Source organism: Carica papaya, chromosome 3 (genome assembly GCF_054855325.1).
Source record: "Carica papaya isolate Zhongbai chromosome 3, ASM5485532v1, whole genome shotgun sequence".
Taxonomy (NCBI): Eukaryota; Viridiplantae; Streptophyta; class Magnoliopsida; order Brassicales; family Caricaceae; genus Carica; species Carica papaya.
This window is the reverse complement of record NC_142311.1, coordinates 34,360,516-34,379,767: the sequence shown is the minus strand read 5'-3', so window position 1 is coordinate 34,379,767 and position 19,252 is coordinate 34,360,516. Positions and strand designations below refer to the sequence as shown.

The window sequence follows — 19,252 nt, the reverse complement described above, 5'->3', positions numbered from 1 at the left end:
AAATATCCCCAACCCCAAATTTTCACCCATTTTCCCAAAATATTTTTCAATTTCATCCTCCACCTATTTTTTCCTAATTTTACATTAAATAAAAATTTATAAAATTAAAATTTATACTTTTATACATTAATTTTAATTTTTAAAATTAATTTCGGGTATTATAACTCTCTCCCCCTTAAAGAAATTTGGTCCCTCAAATTTGTCTCTCTCTCACTCAATCAAACAGTCAGGGATATTGAACTCTAAATTCTGATTCTAGCTCCCATGTGGCCTCTTCCAGTGTGTGATTCTGTCATAGGACATTAACAAAGGGAATTTTTTGATTGCGGAGTACTCTACTCTTTCGGTCAACAATACCGACCGGTACTTCCTCGTAGGACAGATCCTCTTGAAGTGAAAGAGACTCGTGGGCCAAGATGTGAAAGGGGTCCAGGTTGTACTTGCGTAGCATGGACACGTGAAACATATTGTGGACCCTGAAAAGTTCTGGAGGCAGTGTCAGTCTGTAGGTGGTAGTGCCAATTCTGTCTAAGATTTTAAATGGCCCAATAAACCAAGAAATTAGTTTCCCCCTCTTGCCAAACCTACTAATTCCCTTAAAATGAGTGATCTTAAAAGGAACACCCGATTACCTTTTTCAAATTCCAAATCTCTTCTCCGGGTGTTCGCATAGCTCTTCTGTCTGTTCTGAGTCGTCTGAATGTTCTTCCTGATCTTAATTATTTTAGCTATAGTCTCCTCTACAAGATCTGGACCAAACAATCTCCTATCACCTACTTTTTCTCAACAAATCAGTGATCTGTATGGGTGGCCATACAACGCCTCGTACGGAGCCATGCCAATACTTCCTTGGTAGCTGTTATTGTAGGTTAACTCTATCAGGGGTAAATGATCATCCCAATGGCCCCTGAAGTCAAGAACACAAGCTCGGAGCATATCCTCTAGTGTGCAGATCGTCCTTTCTGATTGCCCATCGGTCTAATGGTAGAATGCAATACTAAGGGTCAGTTTCATTCCCATTGCCTACTGAAAACTAGACCATAACTGAGAAGTGAACCTAGGGTCCCTATCGGACACTAATGTCACTGGCACTCCATGTAATTTGACTATCTCCCGGATATACTTTCTTGATAGCTTGTCCAATGGGTCAGTCATCTTGATGGCCAAGAAGTGGAAATACTTGGTGAGCTTGCCACTAATTACCCAAATGGCATCATGTCCAAGCGTACCCTAGGCAATCCTGTGACAAAATCCATTATGATATGTTCCCACTTCCACTTCGAAATTAGTAATGGTTGAAATAGCTCGCCTTGGTGTTGATGCTCTGTCTTGACCTGTTGACATACCAAACACTTGGAAACAAAGTCGGCCACATCTCTTTTCATCTTGTTTCACCAAAATCAGGGTCGCATACTTTGATACATCTTAGTGCTTCCAAGATACATGGTAAACTTTGAGCTATAGGCTTTTGTCATGATGTTCCTTTTCAACTCACTGTCATCTAGAACACACACTCTATCCTGAAATCTAAGCAACCCATCGGCAGAGACTCGAAAATCTGAATTAATTCTCTATTATGCATCTTTTTTAGGGCTACTAGGGTGGAATTTGTGGATTGGGCTTCCCTTATTCTCTAGATCAACTCGCGTTGAACAGTCATGTGGGCCAAACATATGACTCTCTTCAGGTCCTGAAGTCATACCTGTTGTGCGGCCCCTATTACCCTGCATTCTGAAACCATCAAGTGAGCTGACATACCTGCAATTTTTCTACTGAGTGCATCGGCTACTACGTTACCCTTACCCGGGTGATACAAGATGTTGCAATCATAGTCCTTGAGGAGTTCTATCCCTCTTCTCTTATGCATGTTGAAATCCTTTTGAGTGAATATATTTTTTAGGCTCTTATGGTTAGTATAGATTTGAAAAGTCTCCCCATACAAGTAATGGCGCCAAGTCTTTAAGGCGTGGATAATCGCGGCAAGTTCTAAGTCATGGTTGGGGTAGTTTTTCTCATGACTCTTCAACTGCCTAGACCCATAGGCTATAACCTTCCCATGCTGCATTAGAACATAACCCAACCCTAGATAGGAAGCATCACTATAAACTGTATATCCACCTGATCCGCTCAGCAAGGCCAACACAGGTGCAGTAGTCAACCATTTCTTTAGTTCTGAAAAACTCCTTTCACCATTCTCGTTCCACTCAAACTTGATGTTTTTCTTTGTGAGCCGAGTCAGAGGAGCAGTTAGGCTAGAAAATCCTTCCACAAACCTGTGGTAATAACCTGCCATCCCCAGAAAGTTACAGATCTTCTTGATCGAGGTCAATGTTTCCCATCCAAGCACTGCTTCAACTATTTCGAGGTTCACTGACACTTCATCCTTTGATATGATGTACCCTAGGAAGGTAGTCTGCTCAAGCCAAAACTCACACTTACTCAACTTTGCATACAACTTATTCTCTCTTAGAACCTGCAAAACCTGAGTCAGATGGTGAGTGCGTTCCTCTCTGCTTTTTTTTTATTTAAATAGACCTAGATATCATCGACGAATGCAATGACGAACTAATTCAGGAATTGTCTGAAAACCCTGTTCATCAAATCTATGAAGATGGCTGGTGCGTTGGTTAGTTTAAATGGCATGACCAGGAACTCATAATGTCCGTACTTGGTTCGAAAAGCTATTTTGGGAATGTCTTTAGCCTTGATCTTTATCTGATTAGTTGATCTTATAATTTTAAATGCATAATAATACACTTGAGTTAGTAAGATAATTCAGTTGTATTTTGTTGATGCATGTATTGCTTGTCTTGCGTGATTTATAGTTAAATTGTGAAACTGAAAACTAAATGTAAACAAAAAATTGTTTGATTAAGTAAATGAATGAATGGTAGCCTTACTAGATATCCTGGGAGATGGTGGACGGACTTGGTACATAGGGAATACTATCGTGAACGTTGTCTCATACCGAACAGGGTATCGAGGATTGGTATTTTGGCGCTCATGTCGAACAAGGTATGAGAACATCCCGTTTCACTCTCATACTGGACAGAGTATTGAGGAATGGTATTCTTGGTGCTCATACCGAATGGGGTATGGGGACAGTCGGTTAGTTAAAATGTTGAATAATGGTTCACGAGTAGTGGAGACATCCCTATGAACCCTCATGGATACCAGTAGGCAGATAAAAAGAGAAAGTTGTTGTTCTGGATAATTGAATATGAGATTATGATGTTGTTTGTGTTATTGACTCTATAAGTCATTTTTGGAAATCTCGTTACGGTAAGTATACAATAAATGATTTTATTTATGATAAATGAATTTACTTAATTTAAGAGCTCCATTAGTTGTTTTTATGATTTTTACCACCATTCATTTCTCTATCAGTGAGTAGTGTGACATTCTTACTAGACTAGTGTAGCTCACTCTTTCATTAACCATTTCAGATCAAGAGGATTAAGATCTAAATCCCGATCCACAAGAGGGTTGCGAATAGGATGCCCAGTTATTTACTTTCCATTTATTTCTTTGATTTTTCATTTATTCTTTTAGAATGGTCATTCCCATAATCCTATTGGGTATTTTAAATTATTGTGTAAGAAATGTGAACTCTAACTTTATTATTTTGCTTTCGCATTCAATTTATAATTAATCTCTTTTTTAGATCTGGGTCGTTACATTCCTAGCCAGAGATTTATCTCCGGGTAATAAAGTTGACCCCTTTGACAATAATGGTTGGTGGAGCAAAACTATCAGTGAAAAGAAAGGATCTGGGTATGTTGTGCATTTTCATTCCACTGGAGAGACCATCACTTTGATAGTTCCGCTCCACCAACCATCATCGTCAAAGGCATCTGCTTTATCACCCGGAGATAAATCTCCAGCCAGAAAAGGAACGATCGGCGGCCTTAGCCTAATCTCATTTATGTCGATAATTTCTCTCAAAGGTCCTTACCCATCATCCTCTATCAAATTCTTGTACTCCACAATGCACACAGACTATGACTGTCCTTGATACTGAGAAGTTGAGGATTCATTTGGATTGGGTTAAAGAAAAATGAGTCTCTAACAAGTTTTGGTATTTTTAATCTTTTCTTCTTCATTGTTTTTCAAGTTCAATTTTTTTAAACTTATTTTTTCATTTTTTTCAACATATTATAATAACTATTGTTATTATTACTGATGTCTATATTGTTATTGTTACCGTCACATATGAATAAATATTTTTAGTTAAAATTTTAAAGACTTTAAGAAATCTTGAAAATTTTCTACCTTCAATTCATCACAATCTAGATCTAACATTATTAGACATAGTTAAAGTCTCATACACCCTTTAAGAATTTAGATCTCTTCTAATATTCGATGATTTTTTTCTATCATTTAAAGTTCAAACAATCAATTTAAAAACTCTTTTTATTGAAACAATAATTATAGATCAGTTCTCAATGTTATCCTTAACTACCAAGAAAATGGAGATTTGACTATAAAAATAGTTGAGAATGTGATAGCTCGAAAATATTTTCGAGTTAATTTCTTATGTTTGATATATTTAATTTAGCATTTATGTATTTAAAATATATAATAACGTTAAGAACATAGTTTAGAGTTAAACAAAAAGAAAAACTGAGAGACGTGTAAAGAAGTTTATAATGACTTGCTATTTTGGTCTTATGAGCTTAAGTGGGTCTAATGGAATCTATTGGGCTCCATTTTGGCTCAAATTTAGCTAGCAAGTAGCTAAATGATAGATAAAGATGGGGAAAGAAGTGCAAGAGTGTGGAAAAATTTAAAATAAACATTAAAAAGTATAAACAAAAGGTAGAAACCTTTTAGATGAGGTAGTGATCTTTTAGATGAAGTGGCATGTGAAAATTGGTAACATTTTAGATAAAGTAGCGTGTGAAAAGTGGTAACCTTTTAGATAAAGTAACATGTGAAAAGTGATAATTTTTTATATAAAGTGACATGTGAAAAGTAATAACCTCTTAATGAAGTAGCATGGTAAAAGAGTGACAAACTTTCTCTCATGGCTCCTCACTCCTATAAATAGGGGATAGGATAATGGAGGAAAAAACATTGTGGATGGGAGAGAAATAGTAAGAAACATAGAGGTGAGGGAATAAGAAGTACGAAGTCTGTGATTTTGTAAAAGTATTGTGAGATTTTTTAGATGAAAACCTTGGAAGAATCTACTAAAATTATAAGAACAAAGAAAAAGAAAGATAAGAGGAAAAAGGCTCACTGTCAAAAGGAGGTTATAAATCGTGAAAAAGAAAGTGACCAAAATCATCCCAAAACTTTGTCGGATTTTTTAGAAAAAAAAAATCATAACTAAAATCAAAACTATGTCGAAATTGAGATTGCGTGTTACACAAGGAAATTGAAGCAATATAATGGGAGATTCTATCCGAGTTGATGAATAAATCAATAAACAAAATTAAATATTTAAAATATAATTGCTAAGAACCTAAGATAAGTGGGTATTATAGATTCATTAGTTTACGTAACTTTGAAATATTTTACGTATTTTCAGTATAAAAAATATACAAATAGATGTTGTGATATTATGTTTTACATATTTTTGGAAAATATTTTATTTGTACTTTCGTATGTTTTATTATACATTGAATGAATGTAATATTTCTACGACTCTGTTATGGATAATAAAGTTAATTTATTCAAAACTAAGTTAAGTATATTTTACATAAATAAGTGTGCTCCAGTCATTACTCCATAAGAAGGGGTGTAGTCCATGACAAAGTAACATGTGTGGAAAAGTTACTTTTGTTCTTGTACATTTCTCGCTCCTATCATATGAATTCATGGATTTGAGGAATTTTTTGTGATATATTTAATAGTTAAACTTTTATACTAAATTAATTAGAGTGTGATAAAAAATATAGAGGAAACAATATGGTTGACACAACCACGAATCACAATCACATAATTGTTACAATCATAATCACATAGTTATTAGGCACTCAATTTAACTTAAAGAATATTTATGATAAGTTTTATTCATAAGTAATAATAAAAATTGTGTTAAGTCAGTCATGTAAATGTCTATATAACATGAGTGTTTTACAGTATGAATAAACCTTCTTGTGTGTCTCAACCTCTTGATGTTTTATAGTTTGTTTTAGCTAAGTAGGTTTTAAGCACTTGTTCATGCTTACATATTATCATGACTAACAACATAATGAAACAAAAGTAGGAAATAAAATTTTAGAGAAATCCAAACTAAAATGAAATTGATTTAAATTTGAAAAATCAATAATATCGATATCATTGTGATTTGTAAAATTTTCATACGTGTGTTATACTATATAGATCGTAAAACTTTTGTATACATTTTTTTTTCTTGAAAAAATCTTTATCAATATCATTTTAGCTTAGAAGAATATGCCAGTAATAAGTGAATTGAAAAAGAATTCTATGAAAATTGAGATAATATACTCTTGAATATATATACATATATGTATATGTACATATACATATTGTGATTGAGGAATGTAGATAACCATTCTATTACCTTCAACTACAAAATATGTATTTGCTTGTTTCAATAATTTAGGACCTGAATTTTCATCATCTATTTTCTGTACTAACTTATCTAGTCTACATTTTTTCGTCATTGTTCTTTTATAGAGTGATTGAAAGAAATTAAGTTCTTAGAAGGTGATGGAATTGGCTAGCAAACCACAAGAAATTACTAGATGTTAACAGATATAGTTCGTCGAATTGTAATGTTAATCACTGTGATTCATTAGTAAATTTAATGTGAATAAGATAACTGAACTTTTCTCTTCACAAATAAAAAGTTTGATCATATTTTTGTTTCATTGTGACTACTCCAATTAAGGAAATCTAATTGTTATACAATATTTTTTTTATTTGAATACATCATGACTCATTAGAAATAAATCTAACTCACTCATTATAGCTTCACTAATATAATAATAATTTAAATATTTAACCTCTTTGTATCAAATATTATAGGTCGGCTACCAGCAGCACATAATACACTTATAAAATGGTATATTCTATATTCTCAATGAATTTGAACTTATGATCTTCAAATAAAGCACAAAAATATTAATCATTACGCCACTGTGTCTATGAATTAGATAATCAAATGTAATTGGTCACAAACATTAACTTAACTTTTTTTTAAGTTTTCAGTAATTGTGGAAATTATGTGTTTAATATATCCAAGTAAATTATAAGATTTAATTTATAAGATAATTAATTTTAAGAAGATAAGTCTTAATTGAAGTTTTTGAAGTCAAAAACTTTGGATTTTTTTTAAATGTTTTGTGTTTTGAGTTTATAAAAAAACAATTTTCTGTTAAGATTATAATTTTGTGACTTGAAATGAGTTTTAAGTTTGATTTATGCTAAAATAGTGGAAATTAAATTATAATATAAGATAAAATAATTTATCTTATATTTTATTATGTAAGTCGTACTTTGACTTACTTCAATTGCATGAAATTTTTATATTTAATAAATAATTTTAAAATATAGTATAGTAGGAATATACTGGTAAAATTTTTAAACCATAAATACAATAAAATTTATTATTAAAAAATTTTAAAATAAGAAGTACTAAATCTAACTATGTATATACATGTATACAAATAACTGGCAAAAATTTAATGTTAAAACAAATCTGTCTTTATTAGGTAAAAAAATCTCTATAAACAAACAGAAAATGTTATGAGGTCACACAAGGAAATGGAGTTAAAGGAGAAGAAAAATAAAGAAGATGAATGGTGGAAAAATTAAAAGAAATAAATTATTGGGTGAAAAAAGGAAATATATCTACTTTTATAGTAAATTATAATTTGGAAAGTTAAGATGTTTTATTAGGAAAAAAAAGATAAAATTGTAAATTCATTAATAGAATACCAAGTCTTTTTACATTTAAATTTATTATTTATTAATATTAAAGGACTTAAAATTTTCAAAATATCTATATAATTCAATGAATTAATTAGTATAATTTTGGAAAGAAATCAACAAAAGTTGGCATATTAGGAAAAGACAACTAGAAATTTTGGCATATCTATCCAAAAAAATCGACTTAAAATTTTGCATATGTATAATGCCACCTTACCTAACAGCTATAAAATCCTACAAACCCAAAAGCAAATCATCCAAAAAAGATCCAAAATTTTCCCCAAAGAAAAATGAAATTCAAGATAGGAGACGAGATTGAAGTGAGCAGTGGAGAGGAGGGTTACCTGGGTTCCTATTATGAAGGAACAGTGACCATGAAGGTAAGCAAAACTACATGCCTTGTGGAGTACAAAAATTTGATAGAAGATGACGGATCAGGACCTTTGACAGAGATTACTGCCATCAACGAGATCAGGCCTAAGCCCCCCGTGGTTCCTTTCCCGACTGAAGATTTATCTCCAGGTGATAAAGTTGATGCTTTTGACAACGATGGTTGGTGGATTGGAACCATCTGCGAAAAGAAAGGGTCTGGGTACGTTGTGCATTTTCATATCACTGGAGAGACCATCACTGTCCCTAATACTGAGAAGTTGAGGATGCATCTGGATTGGATTGATGAAAAATGGGTCTCTCCCAAATTTGGGTATTTTCAATCTTGTCTTCTTCATCATTTTTCAAGTTCAATTTTTCTTTTTTTTCCACGTATTTTCGCATTACTTTTTGATGGATTTTTAGCTATGATTTTGTGGTTATTATCATTGAGTTTCACTTGTTATTGCTTGCCTTTCTACTGTCATTTTCTTGTTTGAGCTTAGCTTTACAGATATAAACTAGTGAACCTAAGATCAGGTTGTATGTGGCTAAGGTAAGAGGATGGATAAGCTAAGGCCCCTTGAATTTCTTTAACTAAGGTTTATAAGAGAAGGTTTATATATATACATATAAATGAAAATGATAAGAAATTACTTATTTAAGGGTTGGTAGAGTTATTCATCTCTAATACTACTATTATTGTTGTTATAGTTATGAGAATTATCGTAATTATTACTATTATCTATGTTGTTATTATTACTATCACATATGAATAAATAATTTTCAATTTAAACTTTAAAAGACTAGAAAATATCACAATATTTCTACCATCTATGTATCACAATCTAGATCAAACATTATTAGATATAGTCAAAGTCTTATAAATTCTTTAAGAATTTAGATCACTTTAACATACAATGATCTTTTGTCATCATTTAAAGTAAAAAGCTTATTTATTTGAGATAATTATTGGAAATCAGTTATTGATATTATCCTTAGCAATTGAAAGAGTAAAGATTCGACTATAACAGTAGTTGACTAACGTATGTGCAAAATATATTGTCATTCTTGTGCATTTCTCTCCTATGACATGAATTTACGTATTTTAGGGTTTTGTGATATATGCAATAGTAGCTTTTATAGAATAAAGACTTGATATGAGAATTAAAAATTTTAATTATAATACTAAATTAGTTTAATATAGTTAGTGAGTGATTAGAAATATAGAGAGAAATACAGTGAGTAATTCTAATTATAATCATAGAATTATCATTATCATAATCATAATCATGTGGTTGTTAAGCACTCCATTTGATTGAAAAAATATTTATAATAAGTTTTATTCGTAAATAATAATAAAAATAATGTTAAATCAGCCACTAGTATCTATATAACATGAATATTTTACAGTATGAATAAACATTCTTGTGTGCTTTGACCTCTTGGTGTTTTACAGTTTATTTTAGCTAAGCGGATTTTGAATATTTGCTGGTACTTAAATATTATCATGACCAACAATAGAATGAAATAAAAGTAGGAATTAAAATTTCAAAGAAATTCAAGCTAAAATGAACGTGATTCAAATGCAAAAAATCAATAATATTAATATAATTCGGATTTGTAAAATTTTTGTATGAGTTATACTATATAAATCGTAAAGCTTTTGTATACGGGTTACTGTTTAATAGTATTTAAAAAAAAAACCGATATCAATATCATTCTAGCTTTGAAGAATATGCTAGTGGTAAGTGAATTAAAAAATAATTTTATGGAAACTGAAATAAAATTTACTCCTCTATAATTGAGGAATGGAGATAATCATTCTATTATCTTCAATTGAAAGGTTTTGTATTTGCTTGTTTCTTCAATTTGGTATCTAAATTTTCATTATCTATTTTCTATACTAATTTGTCTAACCTAAATTTGTTCTTCATCGTTGTTTTACAGAGTAATTGATGGAAACTGAGTTCCTAGAAGGTGATGGACTTTGCCAAAAAATTAGTACATTTTAACAAATATAGTTCGTCGAACTGTAATATTAATCAATGTGATTCATTAGTAAATTTAATATTAATGAGATATTTGAATTTTTCTTATAAATAAAATAGTTATATCAGACTTTCATTTTATTGTGACTATTCCAATTAAGAGAATCTAAGTTTTACGTTATATTTCTTTCGTTCGGATATATTATAACTCACTGGGAGTAAACCTAATTTATTTACCGTAACTTCATCAACATAATAATAAGTTAAATCTTTAAACTTTTTGTATTAAATATTATAGATCGGTTACCGCCAATACATAATACAACTATAAGATAACAAATTTTATATTCTTAATGAGTTTAAATTTGTAATCTCAAATAAAGTACAAAAATTGGAATCGATATACTACTGTATTTATGGTGATTAGACAATCAAACTTAATTGATCACAAACATTAACTTAACATAATTTTTTTTGGAAATTATGTGTTTAAATAACCAAGTAAATTTTTTGGTTTAATTTATAAGATAATTAATTTCTTTTTTTTTTCATTTTGTTAGCAAGTTCTTTGCTTAATATGTTGGCCAAATAAGATTTAATTTTTTTTATGTTAAAATCATAATCTTGCAAGAAAATTTGTGTCTTGAAATGAGTTTTTATGTTTGAGTTATGCTGAAATAAAGAAATTAAATTGTAACATGAGGTATAATTGGTGATTAGACTAAAAGATAAACTAATTTATCTTTTTTTTTACTTAATAAATAATGTTTATAATATAGTACCACCATATAATATACTTTTTTAATCATAAATACAAAAATAAATGCAAGAGATTAATATATCTAACTATATATGTATATGTATTAAATTTAAATGTCCAAAATTTAATGCTAAAACAAACAAAAAATCTCGGGAGGTGACACTAATAAGGAAATGGAGTTAAAAGGAGAAGAAAATGAAGGGAATGAAAGTGGACAGAAAAAATTAGTGATATCTTTCATGTGTATAATTGCCCCTACCATAACAGCTATATATATCCCACTGCACGCTCTACTTCCAAATCCGTCTTCAAAATCATTACCAAGTCCTGCGAACCCAGAAGCAAATCATCCCAAAAATCCAAACTTTTCCCTAGATTTTCAAGAGCAAAATGACGTTCAAGAGAGGAGATGAAATCGAAGTGACCAGCGGCGAGCAGGGCTTCCTGGGCTCCTATTACGAAGCAACAGTGACCAGGAAGCTCAGCAAAACTATGTATATCGTGGAATACAAAACTCTAATGAAGGACGACGGTTCAGGACCCTTAAAAGAGATGCTCAACATAAACGAGATCAGGCCGAAGCCGCCTGCAGTTCCTTTCCCGACTGAAAATTTATCACCAGGCGACAGAATTGACGCCTTCGACAATGACGGCTGGTGGAGTGGAACAATCACCGAAAAGACAGGGTCTGACTATGTAGTGCATTTCCCAACCACTGGAGAGACGATCCGTTTCTCTGATATTGAGAAGCTGAGGTTTCATCTGGACTGGGCTGAAGAAAAATGGGTCTCTACCAAGTTTGGGTAACTTCAATCTTCTCTTCTTCATCGTTTTACTAGTTTACTTTTTTTTTTTTTCCGAACCTATTTTCGCATTTCTTTTGGATAGTCTTTTAGCTGTCACTTTGTGATTATTATTCTTTGAGCTTCATTTGCTGTTGCTTGCCTTCCTGCTGTCATTTTCTTGCTTGAGCTTAGCTTTGCAGATATAAACTGGTAAACCTGAGATCAGGTTGTATGTAGTAGCATCGGTAGGCTAGGGTAAGAGGTTGGGTAAGCTAAGGCCTCTTTGGACTACTTTATTTAATGTTCAGGAGAGAAGGTTTATATATACATATATATATATATATACATATATATAGATTGTTATTGAGTAATGTGGATATCCAACTGAAAGGTTTATATTTGTTTGTTTCTACAATTTGGGATCTAATTTTTCTTTCTTGTTGTTTTACAGAGTGATCGAAGGAAATTAAGTTCTTAGAGGGCGATGGGATTGGCCAGTAAACCACATGAAATTAGTACATGGATTTCATGTATGAGAGAATAAAGTAGAAGTGAAGTGAATGATATTTGTATTTGGATTGAAAGTTAATGTTTATGCATATTGAATTCTTGATGTTTTATGATGATGGATGTTGTTTTTGGGATTTGAATCCATCAAAATGTTAATCGGATATTAATCATCTTTTAACTCTATAATTGATTTGAAGTAATTTGAATAATTTACCAACTACGATTTATTTACATGGTTATTACGTCCATTTTTGTATAATTTTTTAACGAGATCGAATACCATAAGAAAACTTTTTTATTTAGTTTATAATGTACATTATCTACTATAGATACGTACTATAGTTACGTGTAATTTATGCAGTAGATTTATGATAATGAATGTGTAGTTTTCTCGTTGTTTTATGATGGTGGATGTTGAGAACAACGTTGTTTTTGGGATTTGAATCGATAATAATGTTAATTATATATTAATCATCTTTTAGCTCTATAATTAATTTGAAGTAATTTAGATAATTTATCAACTTTGATTTAACTGCATGGTTACTACGTTAATTCTCGTATAATTCTTTAACGAGTTCGAATGCCGTAATATATTTATTTTATAACGTATATCATCTACTATAGATACATATTATAGTTGCGTGTTGAATATATTAATCATCTTTTGACTCTATAATTTATTTGAAGTAATTTGGATAATTTATTAACGATAATTTAACTGCATGCTTATTACATCAATTCTTGTATAATTCTTTAGCGAGTTCAAATGTCATAAGAAAAATTTTTTATTTAATTTATAATATACATTATCTACTATAGATACGTACTATAGTTACGTGTAATTTAAATTAATAATAATGTTAATTAAATATTAATTATCTTTTAACTCTATAATTAATTTGAATAATTTACCAACTCTGATTTAAGTACATGATTATTACGTCAATTCTTGTATAATTTTTTAACGAGTTCGTATGCGATAAGAAAATTTTTTTATTTAGTTTATAATGTATATTATGTATTATAGATACTTACGTGTAATTATATATAATAGATTTTTCATATCGTTTTATTTTAAAAATAAAAAAATATATATAATTAATATAAGAATAAATTGTTTGAAATTTAGTTATAATAAATATATGGCTGCTAAGTTACTATTTTCTAAAAAATATATTTAATCTAAAATTCTTCGTATAATTTATTTGAAATTTAATTTAATAAAAAATAAAATATATGGAATGACGTGGAAAATTGAAGTACGTCGAGTCTTAGATTTTTTTATGTTTTTTATTTTTATTTTTTTTGGGTCGGCCATATCATATCATATTAAGAAAACAAAAATAAGTATCAAGAGCAGCAATTTACCTTCAGTGTATGACAATGGCGATACTGAACTACATATCGGCTGCTTCAACAACACCACCAATATCTCAAGATTCATCAACACCACCACAATCTGCTCCAAACCCGAGACCCACCAAGATAATTTTGCCCAAGAAGAAGCCATTGAAATGGTCGACAGGTGTGGCACCTGGCGACTACGGCGGCCCACCCGCCACCACGAAGCTGCGAAAGTATTGGGGAGGAGAAGAAGAAGACCCAATAACCTCTGATGAATTTATATGGAACAAAGATTTCATGGGTCGGATGAAGAGATTAATTCAGGATTCAGAAGTTTCTTCTCCGGAGTCAGTTCCAATTAAGGTTTAAATTCTCTCTTCTTAGTTTGTTTCAGAATTTCATTCATTCTTCGTCAAGCTTGGTCCTTTTGGTTACTTTTCTCCAATAACTTTAAAATGGGATTTTGTTGTTTGAATGAAATATATGTTTGGTTTGTATATGGAGAAGAGGTTCTGAGCTAAATTTGTTTGTTTTTGTGGCTTGATTTTCGATCAAGTTTTTTTTTCTCCCCTGGTTATAGTTTTTTAGGCCTGTTAAGAATCAATGCAGTTCTTCTTCTAATTGCCTAAATTTCCATGGATCTGTTAAGAGAGCTTCTATGATACTGTTAAGTTTGCTCATCCAGGAGTAAAGAAAGAGAAAGGGATAATTAGTAAAGGATGACTTTTCTTAGTCTGTGGAATCTCTTTAATTTTATATTGAATATCATCCTAGATGAGACCAAATAATGGAGATATTAAACCTCCAAAATTTCTTTTTCCCCATCTATCTGCATTCAAATAAATTGGACGAATTGGCTTTGGTGTGAACAGGAAGAGCCTTCTGGTTTTCTGAGCTTAAATAGAGTTATGAGCCTTGACAGGTTTGCTCTCACATACTAAGAATTCTAAGTTACTTGAATTATTTTAGAAATTTTCTGTCTACTAATTTTCGATCAATTATTCATGTGAATGGTGGATGCATTGATAGTCTGGAAGTTGACTTGAGCAAAGAACTTACAACTCTGTCAAAGCCTGTGTTAGAGCAGCATGATGATGTTGCACCTCGAGTAAGATTAATGGCGATACGTTTTCATTTGGATTTCCAACTTAAATGCTAGTTATGCATTTCAATCCTTTCTATTCCTCTATGAAAAAAACATAAATGATCAGCAGAGTAGTGGGAGCCTGTCTCGTAAATGGAAGTTGGTTCCAACACGTCGTGAACAAGAGAAGTGGGATAAAGCAAGTAAGGCTGCTACTGGTGGCAGTGTAAGTTGTTAGCCTATCCTACATGTTCATTGTCGTTTAGTATGCACTCACATCGTTACATAAGCATCCATTATGATGACATCTTTCCAATTTCAGTATGTAATTCTTTGATTTTGATAGTCTTTTGATAGAGGTCAAGCTCTAATCTTTTGTTTAAAAGAAACAAAGAAGAGTAGCATCGAGAACGTGATATATACTTGTCAAAACTTTAGATTTAGGATGTTTTGCAAGGAAAATGCTTCATGCTGCTTTATACATTCACAATGTTTTTGTTTCCTTCACCACAAACAAAAGAAAACTGAAAATGTAAGAGGAATTCTCTCCGAGCAATTCTGTCTCCTCTTTTTTTCTCTCTTCAGTTTTCACTCAGTTCATTGTCACTATTTTTTCTCTCTATACATTGTTGGTACATGGAAAATGATTTTGCTCCTCTTCAGAAATTGCAACTATACATGAGAAAAAGTGACACTGTTGTTGTAATCTATTAAATTATAGGACTGTTAAGAATTACACCATCGAAAATTAATACAGAGTAATATAGGAAATTTGGGCACTGCCTGTGTATCAAATGTTTCCTTGTTTGATTAGTTCCCATTTCATCTGTTGACGCCTTTCTTGCGAGAACCACATTGATGTGGCACAACAAGAACGAAGTAGAATTTAGAAAAATAGAAGAAGAAAATAGAATCAAATCCATGATCATAGAATTGGCAGCAATCACCATTACAGGGTTGTTAGGCATTTGATCAATATAATAATATCAATAGTTTTTACAGTCTAAGCAGTAACAATAAAGCACCCATGCATGGGGTGCCTACTTAAACTAATATGGCTAAATTTATGAAAAGTTGACATAATAGGGCTGGAAATAAAAGGAAAAAATATAACAAACTATAATAGTCCTATACTAGTACAAGTCTTGTATTAGTAATGATACTTTAGGAACGCAGTCTTTTCCGTATAAGATTACACCTTCTCAAAGAACTAAGATCATCCCGCATCACTTCAGTTTCTAATTTTTGCGTTAACATCTTCCTTGCTCATTCAAGTAAAAGAAATAAGATATAAGAGCTTTTGAAAGTGAATGAAGAGGGACGAAGAAAAACAAACTTGGGTTTCATTTCCTAACAAATGAAAAGGGAGGAAGGAAAACAAAGTTGCTCTTCATTTCCTAAACTTGTATATGTTTATACTTATAAACATTTAAGTGACAGTATGTAATAATTTCCAAAGATTGTTTTCATTTTTTATTATGGCGCGTGTTTTATGTAAACATGTATATGACTTTAGGAAATTAAGCTAAAAATGTTTTTTTTTTTTTTTTAAATAAACTAAAAATGTTTTTATGTATGAAACTTAGCCTTATTTTTCCGTTTTCAGTTTTGGCTTCTAATTAGCTGTGGTTTGTAGGATGTGATGTTTCGAGAAATAAGGCAGCCTCGAGGTGATCCGGAAGTATTGGCTGCTCAATCAAGGGAGCAGTACTTTAAGGTAATTTGTTCACTTATTCTAGTATCTAGACTTAAATCACCATCTTCTCATTTTACACTCATTTAGATCCATGTTTCCGGCTCTGCAAAAATTAAGTTCTGTTTCTTGTGTTGATATATTTTGGGTCTCTTTTGCAGTTAAAGAACAAGTTGCAAATCCTCACCCTTGCTATTGGTGGTGTTGGTTTAGTCTCATCCTATGTTTCGTATTCTGCTGAAGTCACAGCTAGGTTAGTATATGCGTGCAAATGCTCAAACTTTAAACTATTGGTTAATGCAGCCGCATTTTCTTTTCGAAATATTGTTTGTTAATGTCAGTTTTCTGAAAAAAGGTTAAGGAATTTCCTGTGAGGCCATTCTTAAATGGAAAATGGTCCTTACTGAATGGGAAAATGGCTTCATAGTTAAACTGGTCATATGGTTGTTTTATGTAGTTATAGTTCTGCACTTCTATTTGATTTTTTCCCTTCTGAATGCCCATATATTTAAAATCTTTTTTAGGTCATGTTTATTTGAACTGGTTATGGAAATTTACAGGATCTTAATCTTTAAAAGATTTTGAAGCATCATATTGAAGTATTTCGGTGTTTATTCTTCATGATACCTGAATTTCATTCAATATTTTTTGTTTGCAGCTTCGGTGCTGGATTGCTTGGTTCTATTGTGTATATACGAATGCTGGGGAGCAGTGTGGATTCCATGGCTGATGGAGCTAAGGGGCTAGTCAAGTATGTATCTCTTAATCCTTTATTTTCAGATTTCTACTATCTTTATTCAATTATCTTACATGATATATCAAAATTTTAGTATCTTTTGTTCATTTATGAACTAATGCTCTCAATAAAAGATCAACGAGGCTTGTCAAGTATGTAACTCTTAATCCTTTACTTTCAGATTTCTATTATCTTTTCTACGTCAATATTTAATATTTTTAGTTCATCAGTGCTTTCAATAAAAACTCAATTAGAAATTAACGTTACTCTCTAAGAAACTGAGTTTTCCTTTTTCATTTTTCCAAAATTGAATTAACCTATAAAATTGTAGAGGATTACACCAATGGGATGTGCTTGAAATAAGGAACTAAAGAGTTAGTGTTGAATCTGATGAAAATAAGTTTCCATTTGTTTTTGTTCGCCTCTAGGATATCCTTGTTAAGATGACTTACCGGAATCTGTTTGCAGAGGGGCAATTGGGCAGCCAAGGTTGCTTGTTCCTGTTTTATTGGTCATGCTCTACAACCGGTGGAATGGGTAAGTTCATTGCCAATTTCTCTCATTCCTACACTAGTATGGAAGCTAATAAATATGAAAACCTATCTGTCCAGGGAAATATAGTTTTCTACCTCTTCTGATTATATCTCTGCCTTCTTTCGGCGATTGCTGATCTGTTAAATCAGATCTTGTGACAGAACTTCTAGAATTATTGGCTCTCTGAAAGATGGTTTCTACGGGAATATTTGTTTTTTGTTCAAATGATTGTTGCAGCAACTCATTATTCATTCTAGAATTTGAAAAAAAAAGTGTCCGATTAACTACATTATACTTATGCTGACTATGTGTTTGCATGGGTGCAGAATCCTCGTTCCAGAATATGGATACATGCACTTAGAATTGATTCCGATGTTAGTGGGATTTTTCACATACAAGATTGCCACCTTTGTTCAAGCTCTAGAGGATGCTCTCCCTGCCGTTGGCAAAAATACCTCAGTTTAAGATACTGCTTATACTTCGGCAAAAGCTATCGTGCTTAAAATATACCCTTTTCATCATTGGGAATCTTCAAAGAATATCCCCATTGCAGCTCAGAGAGGTAGTTGACAGATTTTTTTTTTAACTGTTGCTACATACTTAAATAATAATTATAAATTGTTAATGAATATTCATTTTAGCCCATAATTGGAATTGAAATAGAGGTTCATGAGTAGAAATTGGCAGCTTTACTTCATCCAACTTCCTATTATGTTTGCTGAAATTCATTTTATTTGGTATCAGTTTCCCTAAGGCTTATTAAAAGTGAAAGATTTGTCTGGTCACTCCCAAACTCGAGGGATAAGATTTATGTGCTTTATGCTTTTAGGGTGAAGTTAGAGGTTCCACCTGGACTATGAAAGTTAGGCTTAGATTCTTGCAGAAAAGTTTGAGGAAATCTTGACGAGAAGCAAAATTAGCAAGTATAGATTTGCGTATTTGAATAAGTTCTCTGGAATTTTTCGAAGCCTGTGTTTTACGTTCAGCTGATTGCATTGCCAATTTGTTGGTGATAATTTGCTTTCTTAATAGCCTCGTGATGGTTAGAGTAATGTTTATTCATTGTGATTTTCATGATATTTTTCTGATATTAATGTTTCAGTTGCATATCAGACTTCTGCTTCGAAGTTAAAGCGCAACCAGGATTTTGGAGGGAAGTTCTATTTCGGGTGTAAAGAAAGAGAGTCTTGTTAGAAAGGCAAGAAGCCATCACTGTAATTTTTATTTGATTTATCGGTCAAATATTTGCATCATGAACCCAGAAAACTGTCACTAATATGGGAATTAGATGATTTTTTCTTTAATTTTTTTTAATCTTCGTGTCAGTACAATGTATATGTAGAAATATTCGTAAAAGTTGAAACTGATTGTTTAGTATGAAAGAGAGAACATAATTATTGAACTAAAATCCGTTGATTTTGTTTGGTTTAATACGTGTGAAGAAGATTTCATCTTCAATTCTCAGGAACCTCATTTTTGTTTTATTATTTTTCGAGTCTGACTATTAATCTGTCGATCTTGACAGTAGAGAGTGAATTTCACAG

The 19,252-nt window shown here is 31.5% G+C and overlaps 3 protein-coding genes across 5 annotated transcripts; all 3 read left to right on the top strand.

Moving 5' to 3' along the window:
* Nucleotides 1-8,192: 8,192 nt before the first annotated feature.
* On the top strand, nucleotides 8,193-10,240 carry LOC110825179 (protein AGENET DOMAIN (AGD)-CONTAINING P1-like). The gene is made up of 2 exons (XM_088216106.1): nucleotides 8,193-8,605; nucleotides 10,222-10,240. The coding sequence occupies exons 1-2, from the start codon at nucleotides 8,193-8,195 to the stop codon at nucleotides 10,238-10,240; spliced, it is 432 nt and encodes a 143-aa protein (XP_088072232.1).
* A 1,172-nt stretch (nucleotides 10,241-11,412) lies between these two features.
* Nucleotides 11,413-11,829, top strand: LOC148268597 (protein AGENET DOMAIN (AGD)-CONTAINING P1-like). The gene has a single exon (XM_088216105.1). The coding sequence runs from the start codon at nucleotides 11,413-11,415 to the stop codon at nucleotides 11,827-11,829; it is 417 nt and encodes a 138-aa protein (XP_088072231.1).
* A 1,816-nt stretch (nucleotides 11,830-13,645) lies between these two features.
* LOC110814779 (ATP synthase protein I-like protein) lies at nucleotides 13,646-19,139 on the top strand. Of its 3 annotated transcripts, none has more exons than XM_088216737.1 (10): nucleotides 13,646-14,024; nucleotides 14,534-14,583; nucleotides 14,691-14,769; nucleotides 14,873-14,971; nucleotides 16,382-16,462; nucleotides 16,600-16,691; nucleotides 17,097-17,189; nucleotides 17,643-17,711; nucleotides 18,035-18,270; nucleotides 18,822-19,139. In XM_088216737.1, the coding sequence occupies exons 1-9, from the start codon at nucleotides 13,695-13,697 to the stop codon at nucleotides 18,171-18,173; spliced, it is 1,032 nt and encodes a 343-aa protein (XP_088072863.1). In that variant the 5' UTR covers nucleotides 13,646-13,694; the 3' UTR covers nucleotides 18,174-18,270; nucleotides 18,822-19,139. The 3 variants fall into 3 exon arrangements, with proteins under 3 accessions (XP_088072863.1, XP_088072862.1, XP_088072864.1); XM_088216736.1 differs by having other exon boundaries at nucleotides 18,811-19,139; XM_088216738.1 differs by having other exon boundaries at nucleotides 13,647-14,024; nucleotides 14,876-14,971; nucleotides 18,811-19,139.
* The last annotated feature ends 113 nt before the right edge of the window (nucleotides 19,140-19,252 follow it).